Genomic DNA, 19,170 nt, shown 5'->3' with positions numbered 1-19,170 from the left:
CATATCCCAAATGTTCCTGGTGTTGAGACTGAATGCTGGAGCAAGGAGTGAGGAAGATGAGGGAGCAGTTATGAGGACAGGATGCACTTGGGAAAGAGAGCAGTCGTTTGGTAAGACTGAAGTTCATATGGAGAAGAGGTAACAAGCTTCGGCTGAAAAGGCAGGTCTGGGTCAGCTTGGAGGTTTTTTCCTAATGTCATGTTAGAGTTTGCATTTATAATAAAATCACAAACTTCTAAAAATATTATTTGGAGAATAACATTTGAGTTGCGTTTTAGGAAAACCAATCTGTTACTAGGGGGATGAATGCACTACCCGAAAAAACTGTTAATATAAACGCTAAACAAATTTTTTTTTTTTTTAACACTGAACAATTTTTTTAAAAGTTGGCTTCAGTTAGGGGTGATGGTAGAGATAAAGGAGGGCGTTTGGGAGGAATTTAGGAGACAGGTTGGGTGTAGGAAAACCTAGATCATTATCAGATCTGGGAACTAGTTAGTGTGACTTTAGAGGTGGGAAACACAAGAGAGTATACAAGGAGGTGCAGAGTGAGGGCTGATACGGACGAGGAGTCCTATCCTGGGCATTTGTGTGCGAGATGCCTATGGAAATCAGAAATACCCAGGAGGAAGATCAACTATGGATATGGACCTGTAGACTTGAAAGTCATCAGCACCTAAGAGAGAACACATGACATCACTACCCAAGCTGTGGCTCAGAAGAGAGACGGGCAGACACACAGAGCTAGCTGTTAGTTTGAGGGTTTTTTGGGGGGAGGGGGTACTTCTTCACCATTCTTGGTATTTTTTCCCATTTAGGAAAGCACAGCACTCCTAATCTCTATGCCTCCTCATTCAATTTGTTCAGGTCTAGTGCACATCATTAGGTTCTCCAATATCAATTAGTTAAGGCTAAGAGGCCCTAATCCAATAGGATTGATGTCCTCCTAATAAGAGGAAGGAACACCTGAGATTTGCCCGTACCCAAAGAAAAAGCCATATGAGGACCTGGGAAGCCATTTCTCATCAGAACCCTGCTGGCACCTTGATCTTGGACTTCTAGCCTTCAGAACTGTAAGAAAATAAGTCTCTGTGGTTTAAGCCCCCCAGTCTGTAGCATTTTGTTATAGCCTGAGCTAATACATCCATAAGGTAAGAAACTTTCATTATGAGCAGCTTTAATACAAAACAGAGGAGAGAAAAGGCTTAAAGGAAAAGGCCTAACCTTAACTTCACAGGATGACTAAAATGCTTTCAAACAGAGCCTTCCTTCTTCCAGTTTCGCCACTCACTACATCACATGTTCTGAAACTTTTCAAACAACTTCACTTGAAAAGACTGTCACTCAGTACATCTGGGGGTGTGAGGGGCGTCCGCAGGGCCTGTATTTTCAACATGTCTCCCAGGCAGGCACAGAGTTGTCCTGAGGTACGCTGGTGAAGAGGCCAGCCAAGGTTGACATCCAGCCCACACACGCCCTGGCATGGGTTAGAGAAAGTGTCTTTTTCTTTGCACAAAGGCACCACTGATTCACGAGATGCTTGCACCTACAGGGATGGACCAACCGGAGGTGGCATCTCTCCTTTTTTATATAAACGCTGATGTGTGGGGTGCCCTTGGTTCCGGCCGATTCAGGTAATCCACAACCACCACGTACTACAAAAATGGAAAATTTACATAGGCCCCAAGGATTCCCTAAGGAAGCTAATCTATACATTTTTGTAGGAATGATATTAAAAAAGACAGTCCAAAAGACAGACAAAGGTTTGCTAGAACAGGATGGAAAATCACCTTATGATGACAGATTTAAGCCACAGAACAAAAAAATGGAGAGATGTCCTGGACTGGCAGTATTTTTCCCTTTGGTATTTACCTAAGAGACTCCAATATTAAGGCAAGTCTGTTTCTTGGCAAATTGACATACACTGTTGAAAATGCAGAGGGGTTAGATACAAGACTCTGTGACTTGCAATTGTGGACTTTTAGGTGATTTAAATTAATCCAGAGGGGAAATGACACGTATGTGCACCACTGTTAACAAAGGAGATGGGAGATGACATTTATTTTTGGCAATAGAGAGAAGTCCTGCCGAAACACAGATGCTCTCTCACCACGTGGGAGAAAATGAAAATTCACTATGAGAACACTGAAAATCTCAACACAAATTTAAGTAAGGAGGCCTGGGAACAGGAAGCGGAAAGAAAATGCTCCTTCCCTCACTGGCAGGCCTTGCCCATGGGGATTACAGAGCAGAGATGTCTGGACTATTGGGAGTCTCTGCCAAGCAGCCATCACGCCCTGCCTGCTGCGCAGCCGGCCAGCGTATCTGAGGCCCACGTGTTGTGAATTCCTCATCCAGCGCATGCTGTGGACCCACGAGCTGCTGGTTCCACCTGAAAGCTGTCGCCTCCTTTCTGCACCGCCTGACCTAGACACTGAAGGGCTCCTCCTTGGCATGTACTGCAACATGGGTGTTCAGTGCCCCCATGTACGTAAAGCTCCTTCCACATTCATCACAAGAAAAAGGCCTCTCCCCTCTGTGATGGTGCAGATGGGTCCTCAGACTTCTCTTCTGGAGGAACCCCTTGCCACACTCCGAGCACCTGAAGGGCTTCTCTCCACTATGCGTATGCAAATGGACCTTCAAGCTTCCCCTTATGCAGTAGCTCTTGTCACACTCGGGACACTGGAAGGGCTTCTCCCCACTATGGACTCGAATGTGTTCGGTGAGCCTGTACTGCTGAGTGAAACTTTTGCCACATTTAACGCAGGAGAATGGCTTTTTGTCACTGTGCTGGAGCAGATGGCTTTTCAAATTTCCTTTGAGACGGAAACTTTTGTGGCACTCAGGACACTGGAAGGGTTTCTCTCCACTGTGGATTCTCTTGTGTTCCGTGAGCTGAGACTGCTGAGTGTAGGTCTTACCGCACTCACCGCAAGCAAAGGGCTTCTCGCCCCTGTGTATCCGCTGGTGGAATTTCATGGAGGCCTTCCAGAAGAAGCTCTTGTCACACTCGGGACACTGGAAAGGGTCCTCCCCACTGTGAAGTCTCATGTGCTCAGCGAGGTGCGAGTGTCGGCTAAAGCTCCGGGGGCACTCAGGACAGGAGAAGGGCTTTTCTCTGGTGTGGACTTTGAGGTGCTCCGTGAGCCTCGACTGCCGAGGAAAGGTCTTTTTGCACTCGCCACAGGAGAATTCCTTTTGCCTGCTGTGGACTCTGCCGTGGCGAGTGAGCTTAGAGGGCCGGGTGAACCTCTTGCCACACTCGCCACAGGAGAACGGCTTCTCCTCACTATGTAAACGCTGATGGGCCTTCATGGCATTCTTCCAAGAGAAGCTCCGGTCACACTCGGGACACTGGAAGGGCTTCTTCCCACTGTGCTGGAACAGATGGGCTTTTAGGCTTCTCTTCAGGCGGAAACTTTTCTTACACTCGGGACACTGGAAGGGCTTCTCTCCGGTGTGGACTCTGATATGTTCAGTGAGTTTCGTCTTGTGTGTGAACTTCCTACCACACTCGTCACAAGAGAACGGCTTCTCTCCACTGTGCGCTCTCTGGTGGGCCTTCATGGCAGCCTTCCGGGAGAAGCTTCTGCCGCATTCAGGACAATGGAAGGGCTTCTTCTCGTTGTGTTGGCAAAGATGGGCCTTCAAACTCCTCTGCAGGCGGAAGCTTCTGTGGCACTCTGGACACTGGAAAGCCTTCTCCCCAGTGTGCACCCTGCGGTGCTCCGTGAGCTTGCATCGCTGGATGAAACCCTTGCCACACTGCTCACAGGAAAATGGCTTCGCCCTTTTGTGCAAACGCAGATGCTTCTTCAAAGTGGCTTCACACTGGAAGGTCTTGTCACACTCGGGGCATGGATAGCGCTGCAGCCCCGAGTGAACGACCCGGTGGTGAGTGACCAGGCTGCATCTGAGACAGTAGCTCTTCTCGCACTTGCCACACTGGAAACGCGGCTTCTCCCGTGGGATCATCCGGTGCCACCTGAGCTCGGGGTTCCCTCTGGATTTGGTTTTGTACTTTGAGTATTTACAGGGCTGGCTCCTAGAGTGGCTTCTTTTGTGCTTTACCAAGTCCCTCTTTAGCTGAAAGACCTTTCCACAGACAAAGCAGGAATAAAATCTTGGTCCTGGTGGAACTTCCAGGTGGTCTGGAGTACCTGTCAGCTTACGCCCTGGATTGTTCTTATCCTGACCAGATGCTCCGAGGTCGAGGTTTTGATGTACAATCCCTATTTCTTGGAGACTTGGATGCTGTAACGCAGCTCTTTGATCTGATAAGATCTTTCTTTCCTGCCCGGCTAAGGTAGCATATGAACCCTGCTTTAGACCATTTAAATGGCCTTCCTCCTCTTTTGCCCCGAGAGTTCCTTGGTCACCTGGAGAGAAAAAAAGAAGACCCACCCTTACCAGTAATGTCCCTGGGTTAACTGGTGGCCTCAAGAATTGTCTTCACATCTCTCACAGCACGGGAAAAGGAATCTCATTGATTGATAACTGTGCATCTGCCTCCACAAGTAAATTACATTTAAGGTTAACTGTGATATGCAAATCCTTCCATTATGTGTTAAGAAATGGCTACATGTGGGGGGAAAAAAAAACAGGGAACTAGATCTTGTGAACTTATGGATGACCCTCAGAGGGTAAGCAGAAGTTGAGAGAAAATAAAGAGAAGAGTCTGAGAATAGGACCGTTCTATTTCCTGAAATTTGTGAAATAAGGCTTTGGGTCATATTCTTGCCCCTTCTACCACAGATTTCAGGAAAAGCTTTCTGGAAGAAATGCTTACAGAAAGCATCTTTTTTAGGAATGTCAAATGGCAAGTGATTAAATTTACAAAGAACACTATAGGAATAATTCCCTTTTTCAAGGAACACCTCATTATCAGAAAGGTATTAATATGAGCACAGTCAGTGCTGTTCCCAAAGGAAAAGCCATGATGACAAGAATCAGGGAGCTAACGAGTTGGCACCTTATTTTCATCCACAAAAACCGGAGAGAACAATTGCAGCCTCTATATTTCAGAACTGCTTTTTCTCCCACCTGATGAACTGAGTCCTGGGGCTCTTCTTTTTTAAGTCTCTTAACACAGGAGGAAAATTCACCTGTCAGGAAGGGTGGGCCTGCCCCCTGAAAAGGACTCTGATTATGCTCTGTGGTCTTCTTAACAACAACATAGGTAATGCTTCCAACTGGGTGATGTCATTTAGCATGTGCTCCACAGCTGACGTCTAGATCATTCTTCCCTACCTCCTTGACTCCTCTATTTCTTACCACTTTACTACTTATTCCAGGCAGAGGAGCAGTTCTGATTATTGGACAAGTGCCACTTGGCACAAAGGGAACATTGGTTTTTAGGGACAGCCACTAAAGTTGTTCATTCTTTGGTACTCAGAAAACTTTCTAGGTCCTACCTTTCTATAGAATGAAGTCAAACTTCTGCCTCGGCTTTCCTAGCCTCAGATAATCTGACATTACTTTATGTTTCCCCTTCTCCATGTCCCATACCATCCCAAGAATAACATTCGGCTATACGTTTTCTAAATACAATGCGCTTGTTCCCACCTCTGAGTCTCAGCTCATGTATCCTCCTTGGTGATCTTCTCTGTCTGACCAAATCTATACATTCTTTGTTTTTTAAATCCTAATTCCTTAGAAGTCCTCTTGGGAAACTGCTATTTCTACTCCACTCATCCTCCCCTAAATCCCTATAACTCTACTACCACTGCCACTTATTTTATTAACTTGTATACAGTCCTATTTCATAGAGGACTAGTCCAACAGTTCAATAGAATCGACTAATTTAACTGCCACTTAACGTCAGGTCAGGAAGACAGTAAACTCCTACAGATATACATACAGATATGTAGATCTCTCCGTCCCACCCCAGCCTAAGTAATAACTGACAGTCCTATGAACATGGTAGGGACTATATACTCGTTAGATGAATGAAATAAGAGACGGTGGCAATGAAATAACGTCCTTGGGCATTCTTTTATTCTTTTGATGGACCTTATCAAACATTCCCTGGGTTCGAATCCCCTTCTCTTCAAGAGAATCCCTTGACTACCAGGGACTTAGAAGGTCTCCATTTAATAAAACATTAGCATAGTCTAAAAAATGACATATTCCCTTAAGTATTTAAAGTGTTATAAAGGATTTCCAATGTTTTTCTTACAAGGAATTCAAAAAGGAATCCTTCAAAAGGAACTTAAAAAAAAAACAAACCCAAGTTCTAAAACTGTGCATAATAAAAAATAATACATTATACCAAATTGGACAGCTTTCCATTTCTCTATGTTCAAATGGACACAACGGTGTGATGGAGAAGGTGGTTGTTCCTCAGGGCTCGGCAAGTGTGTCCTTTTACTTGCTCTTTTACGGGTACTTCTTTCCAGGGTCATAATTTTTTTCTTTTATTTGAATGAAACATACACAACGTCCCTCTTTATAAAAAGTAATACATTCTTGTGTTTGTTTCCCACTTAAGTAAAAAAAACTAATATTCACCAAAACAATGTTTCTTAGTCACTATGTCCAGCTGCCTACCCAGAAAGATTCAGGAAAATGAAATGAGTCATGACCCTAAATCCATCATACTCACCAAAATACTGTAACTTTCCAGTCTTCTGTAAGTCCTGCTGCTCATCAGTAGAAGGGCTAAGTGTCATGTTTTTCTCCAAGGGTCCCCGGTCTCTGATTAACAGCATTCTCCCTTGTTCTATCCAGGTGATCAAATTCGGCTTGGAGAAAATGCCACCTGCAGGGAGAGTCCACGCAGACTCAGTCTGGGTCTGCCTGAGTCCTTTACTAAAAGTGATTTTCACAGTTAAGTTTGATTCCAGTAATACATCATCAAAGTTAGGTTAAAAAGATCAAAACCCTTGAAATTACGTGAATGACAATAAATTTTAGCCTAAGCAAAACTGTTTAGCTTAGATGTCCTCTGCAATATTTCACAAAATTAAAGGAAAGAGAAGTGAAGGGCAATGATTTTTAAAAGGCCAACAGATCGGGGCGCCTGGGTGGCTCAGTGGGTTAAGCCGCTGCCTTCGGCTCGGGTCATGATCTCAGGGTCCTGGGATCGAGCCCCGCATCGGGCTCTCTGCTCAGCGGGGAGCCTGCTTCCTCCTCTCTCTCTGCCTGCCTCTCTGCCTACTTGTGATCTGTCTGTCAAATAAATAAATAAAATCTTTAAAAAAAAAAATAAAATAAAATAAAAGGCCAACAGATCAAGGCAGAAACCATTAACAAATAAATGATCATTATGAGAACAATAAAAAGCAAAATCACAGGGGGTCAGGGAGAGAGACCGATCACTAAACACTTTTTTTTTTTTTTTTAAGATTTTTTTAGCTGACAGACAGAGATCACAAGTAGGCAGAGAGGCAGGCAGAGAGAGAGGAGGAAGTAGGCTCCCTGGGCTCAATCCCAGGACCCTGGTATTATGACCTAAGCCGAAGGCACAGGCTTTAACCCACTGAGCCACCCAGGCGCCCCTGGTGTCTTTCTTTTCATTGCTGTGCACTGCCTTTCATTCTCCACATAGCAACTCAAGTAATTAACTCGAGTTAATTACTCAAATTACTCAACATTTAAACAAATGTTGACATATTACTCCTGTGTAAATCCTCTCATCATCCTACCTTCCCTTTGTCTAGAATAAAATTCTAGAGGCCCCTTCCTCATTTGGTATACCACTGTCCCCTTCTCCTAGCCTCCCTGTGGCTCCCACCACACACTGACCACATATATTCCAACCCTCAAATTTCTGCACTAGTCCTTCCTCTGCTTAAATTCTCTTCCCCCTGATTTCACACAATTGACTCATCTTGTCCTTTCTGTCTCAGATGGAAGAGGTTATAAACCCCAAAGGAGGGAGAGAATGCTACAGGTTATACTGAGATCACCTATTAAAGTGAAAACAGTAGAAATGGTTTTAATGATACATGAATGAATTAGAGCAAGCTGGATAAAGAGCAAGGTATAAATCTCCACAAATTTCTCTTCAAATCTGCCCCCTCAGTATTTCTCTAGGGATACCTATATGTCCCATCCCCCTGCTCTTTCTCCCTCTACCAGAGAGCTATTTTCCCAGTTCTTATGAGGATAGAAAATTCATCATATCTAGGCAACATAAGTAGGCATCAAAGTATCAGTTAAAAAAAAATAAAAGAGTACACTTAAAAAGAGAGAGAGAGATGGTTATATTATTGAGTAATTCTAACTGTGGGAGAAACAAGGGAGTGTTTGGGTGAAAGAAACAGCAGAATTAATAAGACTGAGGAGTGCAGATGCCACTAGATAAAAAGGGACAAGTTAAATATTCCCAGGCCGTAATAGAAGCTAATTACATATTCTGAGTGTAAATTAGGCAAAGAATCATGTTCAACCAGCAACAGCTCATACAGAACAGAAAGCCTATTGATAGCAGGCAGCTTCCCCCAAAATGATACCTTTGAAGCCATCTTACCCAGGGACTCAAGAGTCTCATAATTGGTCTTCATCACTTGCTGATACATTTCCTTCTGCCACTTCTCCAGGATCTCCCACTCTTGCTCCGAAAAGTATAAGGCCACATCATCAAATGTCATTATTACCTGGAATCACAAACAACACATGCATACGTTTTCATGTTCAAGCTACTGTCTTTCGATGTCGGTGTCTTTAACAGACCAGAGGAAACTACGCTAAAGTCTCCTTCTCTCTGGTTGGTGCCATGAACGATGTAATAGAGGGGTCACAGAGGTCCACGGGACCCACAGAGTGAATGAATGACCAGCAGACCTTTGAGGTCGTGTACCCTTCTAGAGGGGAATCCTTTACTTAGCAACAAGCAATTACTGCTATGCGAGACTTTTAAAAAACTTTTTATTTTGAAATAATTACAGACTCATAGGAAGTTGCAAAGATACTAGTCCAGAAAGGTTCCCTGTATCCCACACCTGTTGCGGGAAGGGGTGAGAAGCAGAAGGGAAGAAAATGCATTACATGAGTAAGATTATTAGATAAGAAATTTCAGGAAGGGTAGAAGAAAAACTTGCATAGGTAGGCAGACTATACTTAATTGAACTTAACAGTTTCATAGATTAAGCTCAGGATATGCGTTTTAAACTCTAAAACCAGTGTTCACATTTTCCATTAACAGCCCCACTGGTTTCACATTTTCTCGCCTCTCCTAGAGCCACCAGTCTGCAGGTCCTCTCATGCCCACTCTTCCTTCCCGCAACTTTTTTCATCCGTTTATACAGACGCAGCCGCAGAGGCTACCTCCACCAGCAGAGCACGGAACAAGAGCCCGAGAGAAACACCGACGTGCAAAAAGCCCCGACACACGGCGGGAAAAGACGGGTGACCTGAGGGGACGACCGGTAAGACCCTGGATTTCTCCACTCGGCCCCTCTCTTCCGGCCCCAATGCAGAGTAACTCCGGCACCTCCACCGCGCCTTCGCCGGCCGCGAGCTAGGAGCTCAGTCCTGGGTCACGGACAGTCCCCCGCTACCTCACTCCCCGGCTCGGGACCCCACTCCAGATCGCGAATGGGACGAATTTCGATACGGCCCGCACCCTCCACGACCCCGCTTACCGGACCCGGCTGCGCCATGGCCCTTGGAGACCCCGCCAGGTCCTCCGCCCGACAGACGCTGAGACCCTAGGCAGATCCACAGCAGCCCCGCAGCAACCCCTTCCGCGCGCGGCCTCCTGCCCCGCCCAGCCCCGCAGGCCCAGCCCCCGCGCGGTGCACGCTGGGACTCGAGCCTGATCCCCGCCCCACAGCGCCCCCTGCGGGCCGGAGGAGACAGCGTCGTCCGCGGGAGCCGCATGGGCAGGGCTGGCCACAGCGGCTGTGGCACCGTGGGTGGCAGGTCATCTCGCTCTGCCGGGGGTCTCCAAACGACGAGCACCGAGACCCAGACGCGCTAAAAGGCGCTGGAGAGAGGGAGACGGAGAGGTGGACGTGCAGAGTGAGCTGCAAGTAGGGAGGAGACTCGCTCTTCACTGAGCCCTGGACGGAAAGGGGGTGCGGGGATTGGTTCCTCCCCGAAGCTGACCCCAGGCGAGGACAGGATCACTGTGAGGGACCTGAGCCAGCCAAGGGGGTCAGGGAGTCGGTCCCCGCCGTAGGCAAATGCGGAGTCTGTGGTGCCGGGCACTCTGAGAGTGTGCCGATCTGCCCAATCCTCCCGCCAGGGGCCAGGGCCCGGGAGGCTGGCAATCTATCCACCCAATCCGGCCCTGCTTCAGCGAGGGCACTTCTGGTCTACCTTGGACACAGGCCGAGCTGATATTTAACTGTAGGTTTTTGTAGATACGTCTTCGCAGGTTGAGGACGTTCTCTTCTATTCCTAGTTTGCTGGGTTTGTGTATTGTGAGTGGGATCTTTCTTTGCCCAATGCCTTTAATGCATAAATTTCTATTATTGTGTAGTTTTTCTCCCTTAAGCGATTAATATGATAGATTAGAAGGATTGATTTCTGAGCATTGAACCAGCCTTGCATTCCTGCCGTAAACCTCACAGTAAAAAACTGTGGAGCATCTGAAATGCCACCCCTCGAACAAGCTAACAGATCCACCTGCCATAGTTTCATTCATTTTGGCAAAACACAAGGCTCGTGGGTCATAAGTAGCATGAGCTTTAAGTTCACGTCATTTCCTTGCCCCCAAGTCCCATGGGAATGATTTGGGGTGACCAGGTGCGCACTACACCTATGATGGGTTTGTGTCACAGATGAGGAGCCCAAAGTTTAGAATTCCCACTCTTACAATAGAGCTGCTAGCAATCTGCTCAACTACTCTGATAGTCTCTTTTATTTTATATGTAGGTCAATTACAATAAGTGTAGTTATTGGTAGATCTGGATTTACATCTATCATTTTATTATTAATCATCTGCTTTTCCTCTCTGTTTTTCATTTCTCTGTTCCTTTTTCTGGGTTATTTGAACCTGTTAGTATTACATTTTAATTCACTTATTATAATTTTCACTATATCTTTTTATATTTTATTTTGTGGTTGCTTTAGGAACTACAAAATACATACTTCATTTTCTTTTACTTTTTAAAGAAAGCAGCTTTATTGGGATGTAATTAATATACCAAACAATTCCCCGATTTAAAGCATACAGTTTAATAACTTTTCGTGTATTTTGCCTTTTTTTTTCTTTTTCTTTTTTTAAAGATTTTATTTATTTATTTGTCAGAGAGGGAGAGAGCACAAGCAGAGGGAGTGGCATGCAGAGGAAGAGAAGCAGGCTCCCCGCGGAACAGGACTCTATCCCAGGACCCCGGGATCATGACCTGAGCTGAAGGTAGACACTCAAACGACTGAGCCACCCAGGCATCCCTCTTTCTTTTTTAATTAATAGGCTTATTTTGATCAGTTTTAAATTTACAGAAAAATGTGTGTTAAGTTTGGAGAGTTCTCATTACTCCTTTATCTTCCCTTTCTTACCCATATTAAAAGAAGCATGCAGGATTTTCAAAACTAAAAAATCCAAGGAAAAAGAACTACACAATGACCTGTATAAAATTCTAACTGTAGAAAATGCTAAACTCTGATTGTTTCAGAACTGATTGAAGTGACTTGCAATGTTATTAACAATGTAAGAGGGTAACATGTCTCCCATCTTTTTTGAAACATTTAAAAAATATATTTGAGGGACGCCGGGTGGCTCAGTGAGTTAAGCCTCTGCCTTCGGCTCAGGTCATGATCTCCAGTACTGGGATCGAGCCCCGCATCGGGCTCTCTGCTTAGTGGGGAGCCTGCTTCCCCCCTCTCTCTCTGCCTGGCTCTGCCTACTTGTGATCTCTGTCTGTCAAATGAATAAATAAATAATCTTTAAATAAATAAATATATATATAATTTTTTTTTTTTTAGATTTTTAAAAATTCACTTGAGAGAGATACAGAGACAGAGAGAGCACAAGCACGGGGAGAAGCAGACTCCCAGCTGACCTGGGAGCCCAACATGGGACTCAATCCAGGAGCTGGGGATCATGACCTGAGCCAAAGGCAGACGCTTACCCATCTGAGCCACCCGGGTGCCCGCAAAATATTTTATTTTTAATTAATCTCTACACCCAACATGGGGCTTGAACTCACAACACCAAGATCAGGAGCCAGTCAGGAGGCCCTGCCAACATTTTTCATTTGCTCTAGCATCCATGTTATATAACCAGAACTTAATTTTGTTTTGATTTGCATTCACTTAATTACTATTGAGGCTGTAGACTTTTCTAAATAGAAAAATTTATTCATATAATTGTAGATTCAACTGGAATTATAAGAAATAATACAGAGAGAGCCCATGTTTTACTGGTACTTGTGTGTGTGTGTGTGTGTGTGTGTGTGTGTGTGTAGTTTTATGAAGTTATAGATTTTCTATGCATTAATTCCTTTTTCCTTCCTCATGAACTCTTTATTTATTTCCTATTTGATAATTTGCTGATGGATCCTAGAAAATAGACTTACATATTTATATAAATTTCATATCACATTTATTTTCTTTGAGTAAAGCCACTGGCTATGTATAATTATAGCAGTATATGGTGTTAGTTGTGAATGCAAAGTAGTTCTTAGCTATTCTAATATCCAGTTTTGTTCTATTACAGTGAAATTCACTTTACACCCTTAGCTAGTAGTGTTCATGAGCCTACAAAGCCAATGGAGCCCCTTCTTTTTGATGAGTGTCTGGGGCACTCCCTGACTTCTTTAGTGATTCTTTTTTTTTTTTAAGATTTTATTTATTTATTTGATAGAGATTACAAGTTGGCAGAGAGGCAGGCAGAGAAAGAGGAGGAAGCAGGTTCCTCGCTGAGCAGAGAGCCCGATGCAGGGCTTGATCCCAGGACCCTGAGACCATGACCTGACCAAAGGCAGAGGCTTCAACCCACTGAACTACCCAGGCGCCCCTTCTTTAGTGGTTCTTATATTTCTCTAGTGTTCTGCCTTCTCCTGCTGCCAACGAGCATGGCAGGGTTAGCTACACATCTCCACTGTTGTCCTTGTAGCCTATGGCTATTTCTTCTAAAGCTGCTAGCAGGTCCTCAAAGTTGGGGGGCATGATTTTTTGTAGAGTGATTACAGTTTTCAGCCTAATTAAGGTCTGGCTTCTGGGTTTACAATGTCTTTTACTGGGACTCTAAAATTATATTCCCAGAGGACCAGAGAAGTGAGCACCTGAAAGACACCACCACGTGTTACACACTTGCTGTGTACATGAGAGCCCACTGTCTTGATGCCTCTTCTATGTTTTTAGAAGGAAAGAAATCATGAATAGACAAGGGTGCAGCTATTTTTGTAAAATTCTGTTCAGTTTCCTAAACTATCCATAGCAGGTGAGCCTGTCTGTTCTCCATGAGGAATGAAGATTATTTTCCTACACGGCCTTACAGGAATCTTGCCCCAAGCTTTAGGTCATCCCAACCCAATATATCTCCATTCCCGAGAGTTCTTTCTGACTGACTTCAGGAAGTCCTAACCTATAAGGAAGCCAGCAATGGTAGGAAGACCTTGAACTTTAGAGTGAGAAAGACCTGGGTTTGGATGTTGGCTCAACCATCTGCCATCTTTGTGGCACCAGGCAAGTCATTTGAATACCCATCACTTTAGTTTCCATATTCAAAGGGTTACTATAATTGAGACAGCACAGATAAAGCACTTTCACCACAGTATCTGGCATTCATTCCTCCTGGCCTTGCTTCCTTCCCACCTCCCTCGACCTCAGATTGTCCAGTATCCTGATAGACACTCTCTCACCTTACCTAGAAGTCTCTTCCTTCTCTTCTCTCAACTCTTCTTTTCTCTCTAGCCTGAATCTCTTGGTCCTGTATCCTTTCCCTGCAGATGATTCAGCCTAAAGCCAACATATTAGGCAAAAATCATTTATATTCAAAATCACCTTGAACATCTCTTAAATTGCTTCTAACATATAAACTACAGTAAAAATGGTTTGATGCAACTCTGTACAGCGATTCTGACATGCATTTATGTTTTAGAACTACTTGTTTAGACCAAAGGAAGAAGAAAATGGAAGTCAATTGATAGATGTCTATGCATCCGAACCATTCTGCCTCTAAGATAGTCATTAGGTCTTTGGAGGTAGTGAAGCAACAGATGGAGAAATTGAAAGGGTTGCTGCAGGCCTATTGGATGTCCTCCATTCCACATTAATATTAAATCTTTATAACCTTAACATAGTAAATAGACTTTTTTAGTGAAAGGGTTACTCCACTAAACACACAGAATGTGACTTCAGAAGTATCTATCATATGGGGTGACTATGAGGACTAAAAGCTACATTGTTGGAGTGCCTGGGTGGCTCAGTGGGTTGAAGCCTCTGCCTTCGGCTCAGGTCATGATCCCAGGGTCTTGGGATCGAGCCCCACATCAGGCTCTCTGCTCAGCGGGGAGCCTGCTTCCTCTCTCTCTGCCTGCCTCTCTGCCTACTTGTGATCTCTCTCTGTCAAATAAATAAATAAAATCTTAAAAAAAAATCCCAGAACCAGATGGAAAACTGCCTTTCTCATCTCACTAAAAAGCATCATATACACTTTAATGAAAATATATGACTAGTCCTTTTTAAATATGTGGTTAAGAGAAACCTGAGATTCTGAAAAATCATACCTACACTCATACAAGGAGGAAGAATCTCACCCAAAATTACCTATAGTACTCTATAATGTTTTATTTCTACTTTTTCTCTCTAGGGCCTTACTAAGCCAGGATCTGTTTAAGTTACTAGGATTCCCTGTTCACTGTAGGTGCTAGAAATGAGGGGGTAGGTGTACATTAACCCCCAAAGAGAAAACACACTGTAACCTGTGGCTAAGACTCTCATGGTTATATTTGTCAACTTTTTTTTTTTAAGATTTTATTTATTTATTTGACAGACAGGAATCACAAGTAGGCAGAGAGGCAGGCAGAGAGAGAGAGGGAAGCAGGCTCCCCGCTGAGCAGAGAGCCCGATGCGGGGCTTGATCCCAGGACCCTGGGATCATGACCTGAGCCGAAGGCAGAGGCCCTAACCCACTGAGCCACCCAGGTGTCCCTATTTGTCAACTTTGAAGTCTGATTTGAATCGCTATTTATAGGCCAACATTGATATTTTCTCCTTAATAAGCAAGAAGCAAAATCTTGTTTTCCAAAAAGGAATGAATGGGGGAGTCTGTATTGAATGCAGAAATTTGGTAAGAATGTAGCTGTCTGGCCCCCAGTTGCACAGTATCAGAACCCTATCATAGTGTTTTCTTTGGAAACCATGTTAGCCACACCTATGTGCCATAACAGGCAAAAGTGCATCACCTGGTAGTCAAATTACCCTTTCCTTTCTGAAGATCTGGTACTCTTATTCTTAGTTGAGGAAGCTTTTCCAGTTATAGTGAACATAAGAAAAAAATACGTTAATTCAAAGCTCTCTGCCTGTAACTGTTGGAGAAACTGTAACAATAATACAGATAGGGAGTTCCTGAAATAACTCCTCCAGGGGCATATATGAATTTATAAAATGTGGATTTGGAGAAACTGGTCATTGGAAGCCTTGGGACCCTGTTGTTGCCTCATCATCTCATTGAATTAAGTGATGTTTGTTGTTCTGGCTATATTTTGCTTTCATGGTATGAACATTTCTATTTCTCGCATAGTGAAACTTGGAAAAATCCAGTGTCAAAGTCTCATTTTGGAAGTGACAGAGAGGGCTTCCTTGGGACTTCAACACCCCAGACATGGTCAAGAGTTTCCTCTGATAAATTTCAAAACAGCCTCTGCTGTGCCAATGCTGAGAAATCCAAGTGTGCCGATTTATTAATAAGTACCTTGTGCTGTCAAAATGCCAGTGAACCAAGAGTATCTTAGAGAGATACAAAATGCTTCCAAAGCCAGGCTGAAGTTTTGAGTCATTGCTTCATTTATGAAGACTTCTTCAAAAACTGAGAAGGATTAAAAAAAACAAAAAACTGAGAGAGGGGAAGGCCTTTCTAAGCAAGGTGCCAAAACCAAAAGTCATAAAACACTGAAAATGTTCACATAAAAATTTTAAATTTCTACTTGGCAAGATGCCAAATGACAGATGTCTTTACTAGGTAAAGTATATATGACATGAAAAACAAGTGTTTAATTTATGTACTGTCTTAAGAGCTCATGCAACTCGAAAATATCAATGCATAGTGGAGGGGAAGATGGTGGTGGAGTGGGGGGACCCTAGGCTCATCTTGTCCCACCAAGGCAACTAGATAAGTATTAAATCATCCCAGATACCCCAGGAATTGATCTGAAGACTGTCAGAACAAACTCCACAACTGAAGGTAGACCAGAGGCCACACAGAAGAAGGTAGGAAATACAGGGACTGACTTGGGAAAGAAATGGATCCTGGTTGCTGCAGTGAGGAGGGAGCTGCAGTCTTCGAAAAAGAAGCCCAAGAGATGGACTAGCGTGCAGGGGAGCCTGTGGGGAAAATGAATCCCCGCAGCAATTGGCTTGGAAAGCGAGAGGGCCTTAGAATCTGGAGTTTTAAAGGTCAGCTTGCTTGACTGTGGGAGAACTTGGAGGACACTGGGGCTACTTTTAGAGAGAAGGCAGGGCAAACAGCCCACAGACCTACAGTATGGAAAGAGCAATCTGAAGATCGCCTGGAGCACACAGTGGGGAGGTTAGTTGCTCTTCTCAAAGCATGCCCCAAAGAGGCAGCATTCATGAGAAACCCCTCCAGGAGCAAAGAAACTGTCAGGAGCCATTTCCCTCCCCAGCCCTCATTATAAACACAAGGCACAGAGCCAACACTCACTAATTAACTTGCTTATACCAACCCCCGCCTCCGCCCATGCTCTGGTGGAACCACCCTTCCCAGGCCCATTACAGTGGCCACTTTCCTCAGAGGACCAGCCCAAACCCCCTGCCAACACTGTGTCTCCCACCCAGGGAGTTTTGCAGTGCCTTGGTTCTGGTGGCGGTGGCAATAAGTCTCATTTCACAAGCACACCTAGTGCAAAACATGGAACATTTTGGCCAAGGACAAAACACTGCCCACCACAGGCAAAGAGAGCCTCTGCAGATGACCAGCCTGAAAGATAAAGCAGCTAGGACACAACAGCAGAGCCCACACAGCACACTTTGGAGATGTTCCCAGACGTGCCAGGCCCTGGGGAACAGAGGACACTACCTAGCAGGACACTACAGGACCTCTTCTTCATAAAGCAATTACCCTTAAGAACAGGAGACATAGCTGACTTTCCTAACACAGAGAACCCGGCACGAAGACTTAGACAAAATGAGAAGACTGAGGAATTTGTCCCAGATGAAAGAATAAAACAAGACCATGGCAGGAGATCTAACCAAAACAGATATAAGTAACATGCTTGATCACTGGACTTGAGAAAAGAGTGGAGGACATCAGTGAGACAGTTAACACAGAGATAAGGAATAACATAGTGGAGATAAGGGGCTCAATAAACAAAATGAGATACACACTTGATGGAATGAACGGCAGTCTGGAAGAAAGAGAGGAATGAATTAATGACCTAGAAGACAGTGTAATGGAAAGTAATCAAGCTGAACAAAAGACAGAAAAAAGAATTATGTAAAATGGGATAGACTTAGGGAATTTAGTGATTCCATCAAATGTAAATAATTCGTATTATAGGAGACCCAGAAGAAGAAGAGAAAAAGGAGCACAGAATTTATCTGAAGAAATAATAGCTGAAAATTTCCCTAACCTAGGGCAGGAAACAGATATCCAGATTCAGGAGGCACAGAGAATCCCCAACAAAACTGACAAAAGCAGATCCATGCCAAAACACATTGTAATTAAAATGGCAAAATATAGTGATAAAGAAAAAATCGTAAAAGCAACAAGACAAAAGACAGTTACATGAACGAAAACCATGTAAGAATATCAGCAGATTTTTCAGTGGAAAGTTTCCAAGCCAGAAAGGAGTGGCATGGTATATTCGAAGTGCTGAATAAGAAAAATCTGCAGCCAGCAATACTCTATCTAACAAGGTTATCATTCAGAATAAATGGACAGATAAAGGGTTTCCCATACAAACAAACACTAAATGAGTTCATGAATTATACCAGCCCTGCCAGAAATATTAAAGGGGACTCTGAGTGGAGAGGAAAGACCAAAAAATGATAGGAAGGAAGGTAGAAACACAAAAGCAGTAAATATTAATTTCTGTAAAAAATCATTCAGGGAACTCACAATATAAAAGGATATAATATATGACACCATACACCTAAGATGTGGGGAGAAGAGGAGTAAAGAATGGGTTTAAACTTAAATGACCATCAATTTAATGTAGACTGTTATATGCAGAAGATGTTATATACAAACCTAATGGTAACCACAAGTCAAAAACCACTAATAAATATGCAAAGAATAAAGAGAAAGAAATCCAAATTTATCACTAAGGAAAACCAGCAAACCATGAAAGAGAGACAAGAAGGGATCAGAGAAAATCTTCAAAAGCAACCACAAAACCAGTAATAAAAAGGTAATAAATACTTATCTATCAATCATTACTTTGAGTATAAATGGACTAAATACTTGGATCAAGAGACATGAGATGACAGCATGGTAAAGAAAAAAAAAAAAAGATCCATCTATATGCTGCCTGCAAGAAATCATTTTAGACCTAACGATACCTGCAGATTGAAAGTGAGGGGATGGAGAAATATTTTTCATGCAAGTGGATGTCAAAAGAAAGCTGGAGTAGCAATATTTTTATTGAATGAAATAGACTTTAAAACGAAGACTAAAGGGGTGCCTGGGTGGCTCAGTCAGTTAAGTGTCCCAACTCTTGATATCAGCTCAGGTCTTGATCTCATAGTTGTGAGTTCAAGCCCTCTGTGGCTCCACATGGGGCATGGAGCCTACTTTAAAAATAAAAATAGGGGCACCTGGGTGGCCCAGTTGTTAAGTATCTGCCTTTGGCTTGGGTCAAAGTCCCAGGGTCCTGGGATCGAACCACACACTGGGCTCCCCACTTTGTGGAAACTTGTTTCTCCCTTCCCCACTCTCCCTGTTTGTGCTCTCTCTCTCTTACTGTGTCTCTCTCTGTCAAATAAATAAATAAAGTCTTTAAAAATAATAAATAAATAAATAAATAAAACAAAAACTACGATAAGAGACAAAGAAGGACACTATACAATAATGAAGGGAAAACTCCAATA

At 43.7% G+C, this 19,170-nt stretch overlaps 1 protein-coding gene across 1 annotated transcript; it reads right to left on the bottom strand.

Annotated features, from left to right (window-relative positions):
* Window positions 1–1,368: 1,368 nt before the first annotated feature.
* Window positions 1,369–9,627, bottom strand: ZNF425 (zinc finger protein 425). The gene is made up of 4 exons (XM_032840266.1): window positions 9,591–9,627; window positions 8,477–8,603; window positions 6,608–6,763; window positions 1,369–4,382 (listed from the first exon to the last, which is right to left on the bottom strand). Exons 1-4 carry the CDS (start codon window positions 9,606–9,608, stop codon window positions 2,428–2,430), a joined length of 2,256 nt encoding a protein of 751 aa, XP_032696157.1. The 5' UTR covers window positions 9,609–9,627; the 3' UTR covers window positions 1,369–2,427.
* Window positions 9,628–19,170: the final 9,543 nt, after the last annotated feature.

Source organism: Lontra canadensis, unplaced genomic scaffold (genome assembly GCF_010015895.1).
Source record: "Lontra canadensis isolate GAN:19392208 unplaced genomic scaffold, GSC_riverotter_1.0 scaffold111, whole genome shotgun sequence".
Classification (NCBI taxonomy): Eukaryota; Metazoa; Chordata; class Mammalia; order Carnivora; family Mustelidae; genus Lontra; species Lontra canadensis.
This window is presented reverse-complemented; position numbering and strand designations above follow the sequence as displayed.

What these genes read in the sequence shown, in the direction of transcription:
- ZNF425 (XM_032840266.1), bottom strand. An exon ending in TGAGACTCTTGAGTCCCTGG is followed by an intron (nt 6,764 to 8,476) that starts GTAAGATGGCTT and finishes CTCTCCCTGCAG; the next exon opens with GTGGCATTTTCTCCAAGCCG. An exon ending in TGGAAAGTTACAGTATTTTG is followed by an intron (nt 4,383 to 6,607) that starts GTGAGTATGATG and finishes TTTTCTCTCCAG; the next exon opens with GTGACCAAGGAACTCTCGGG.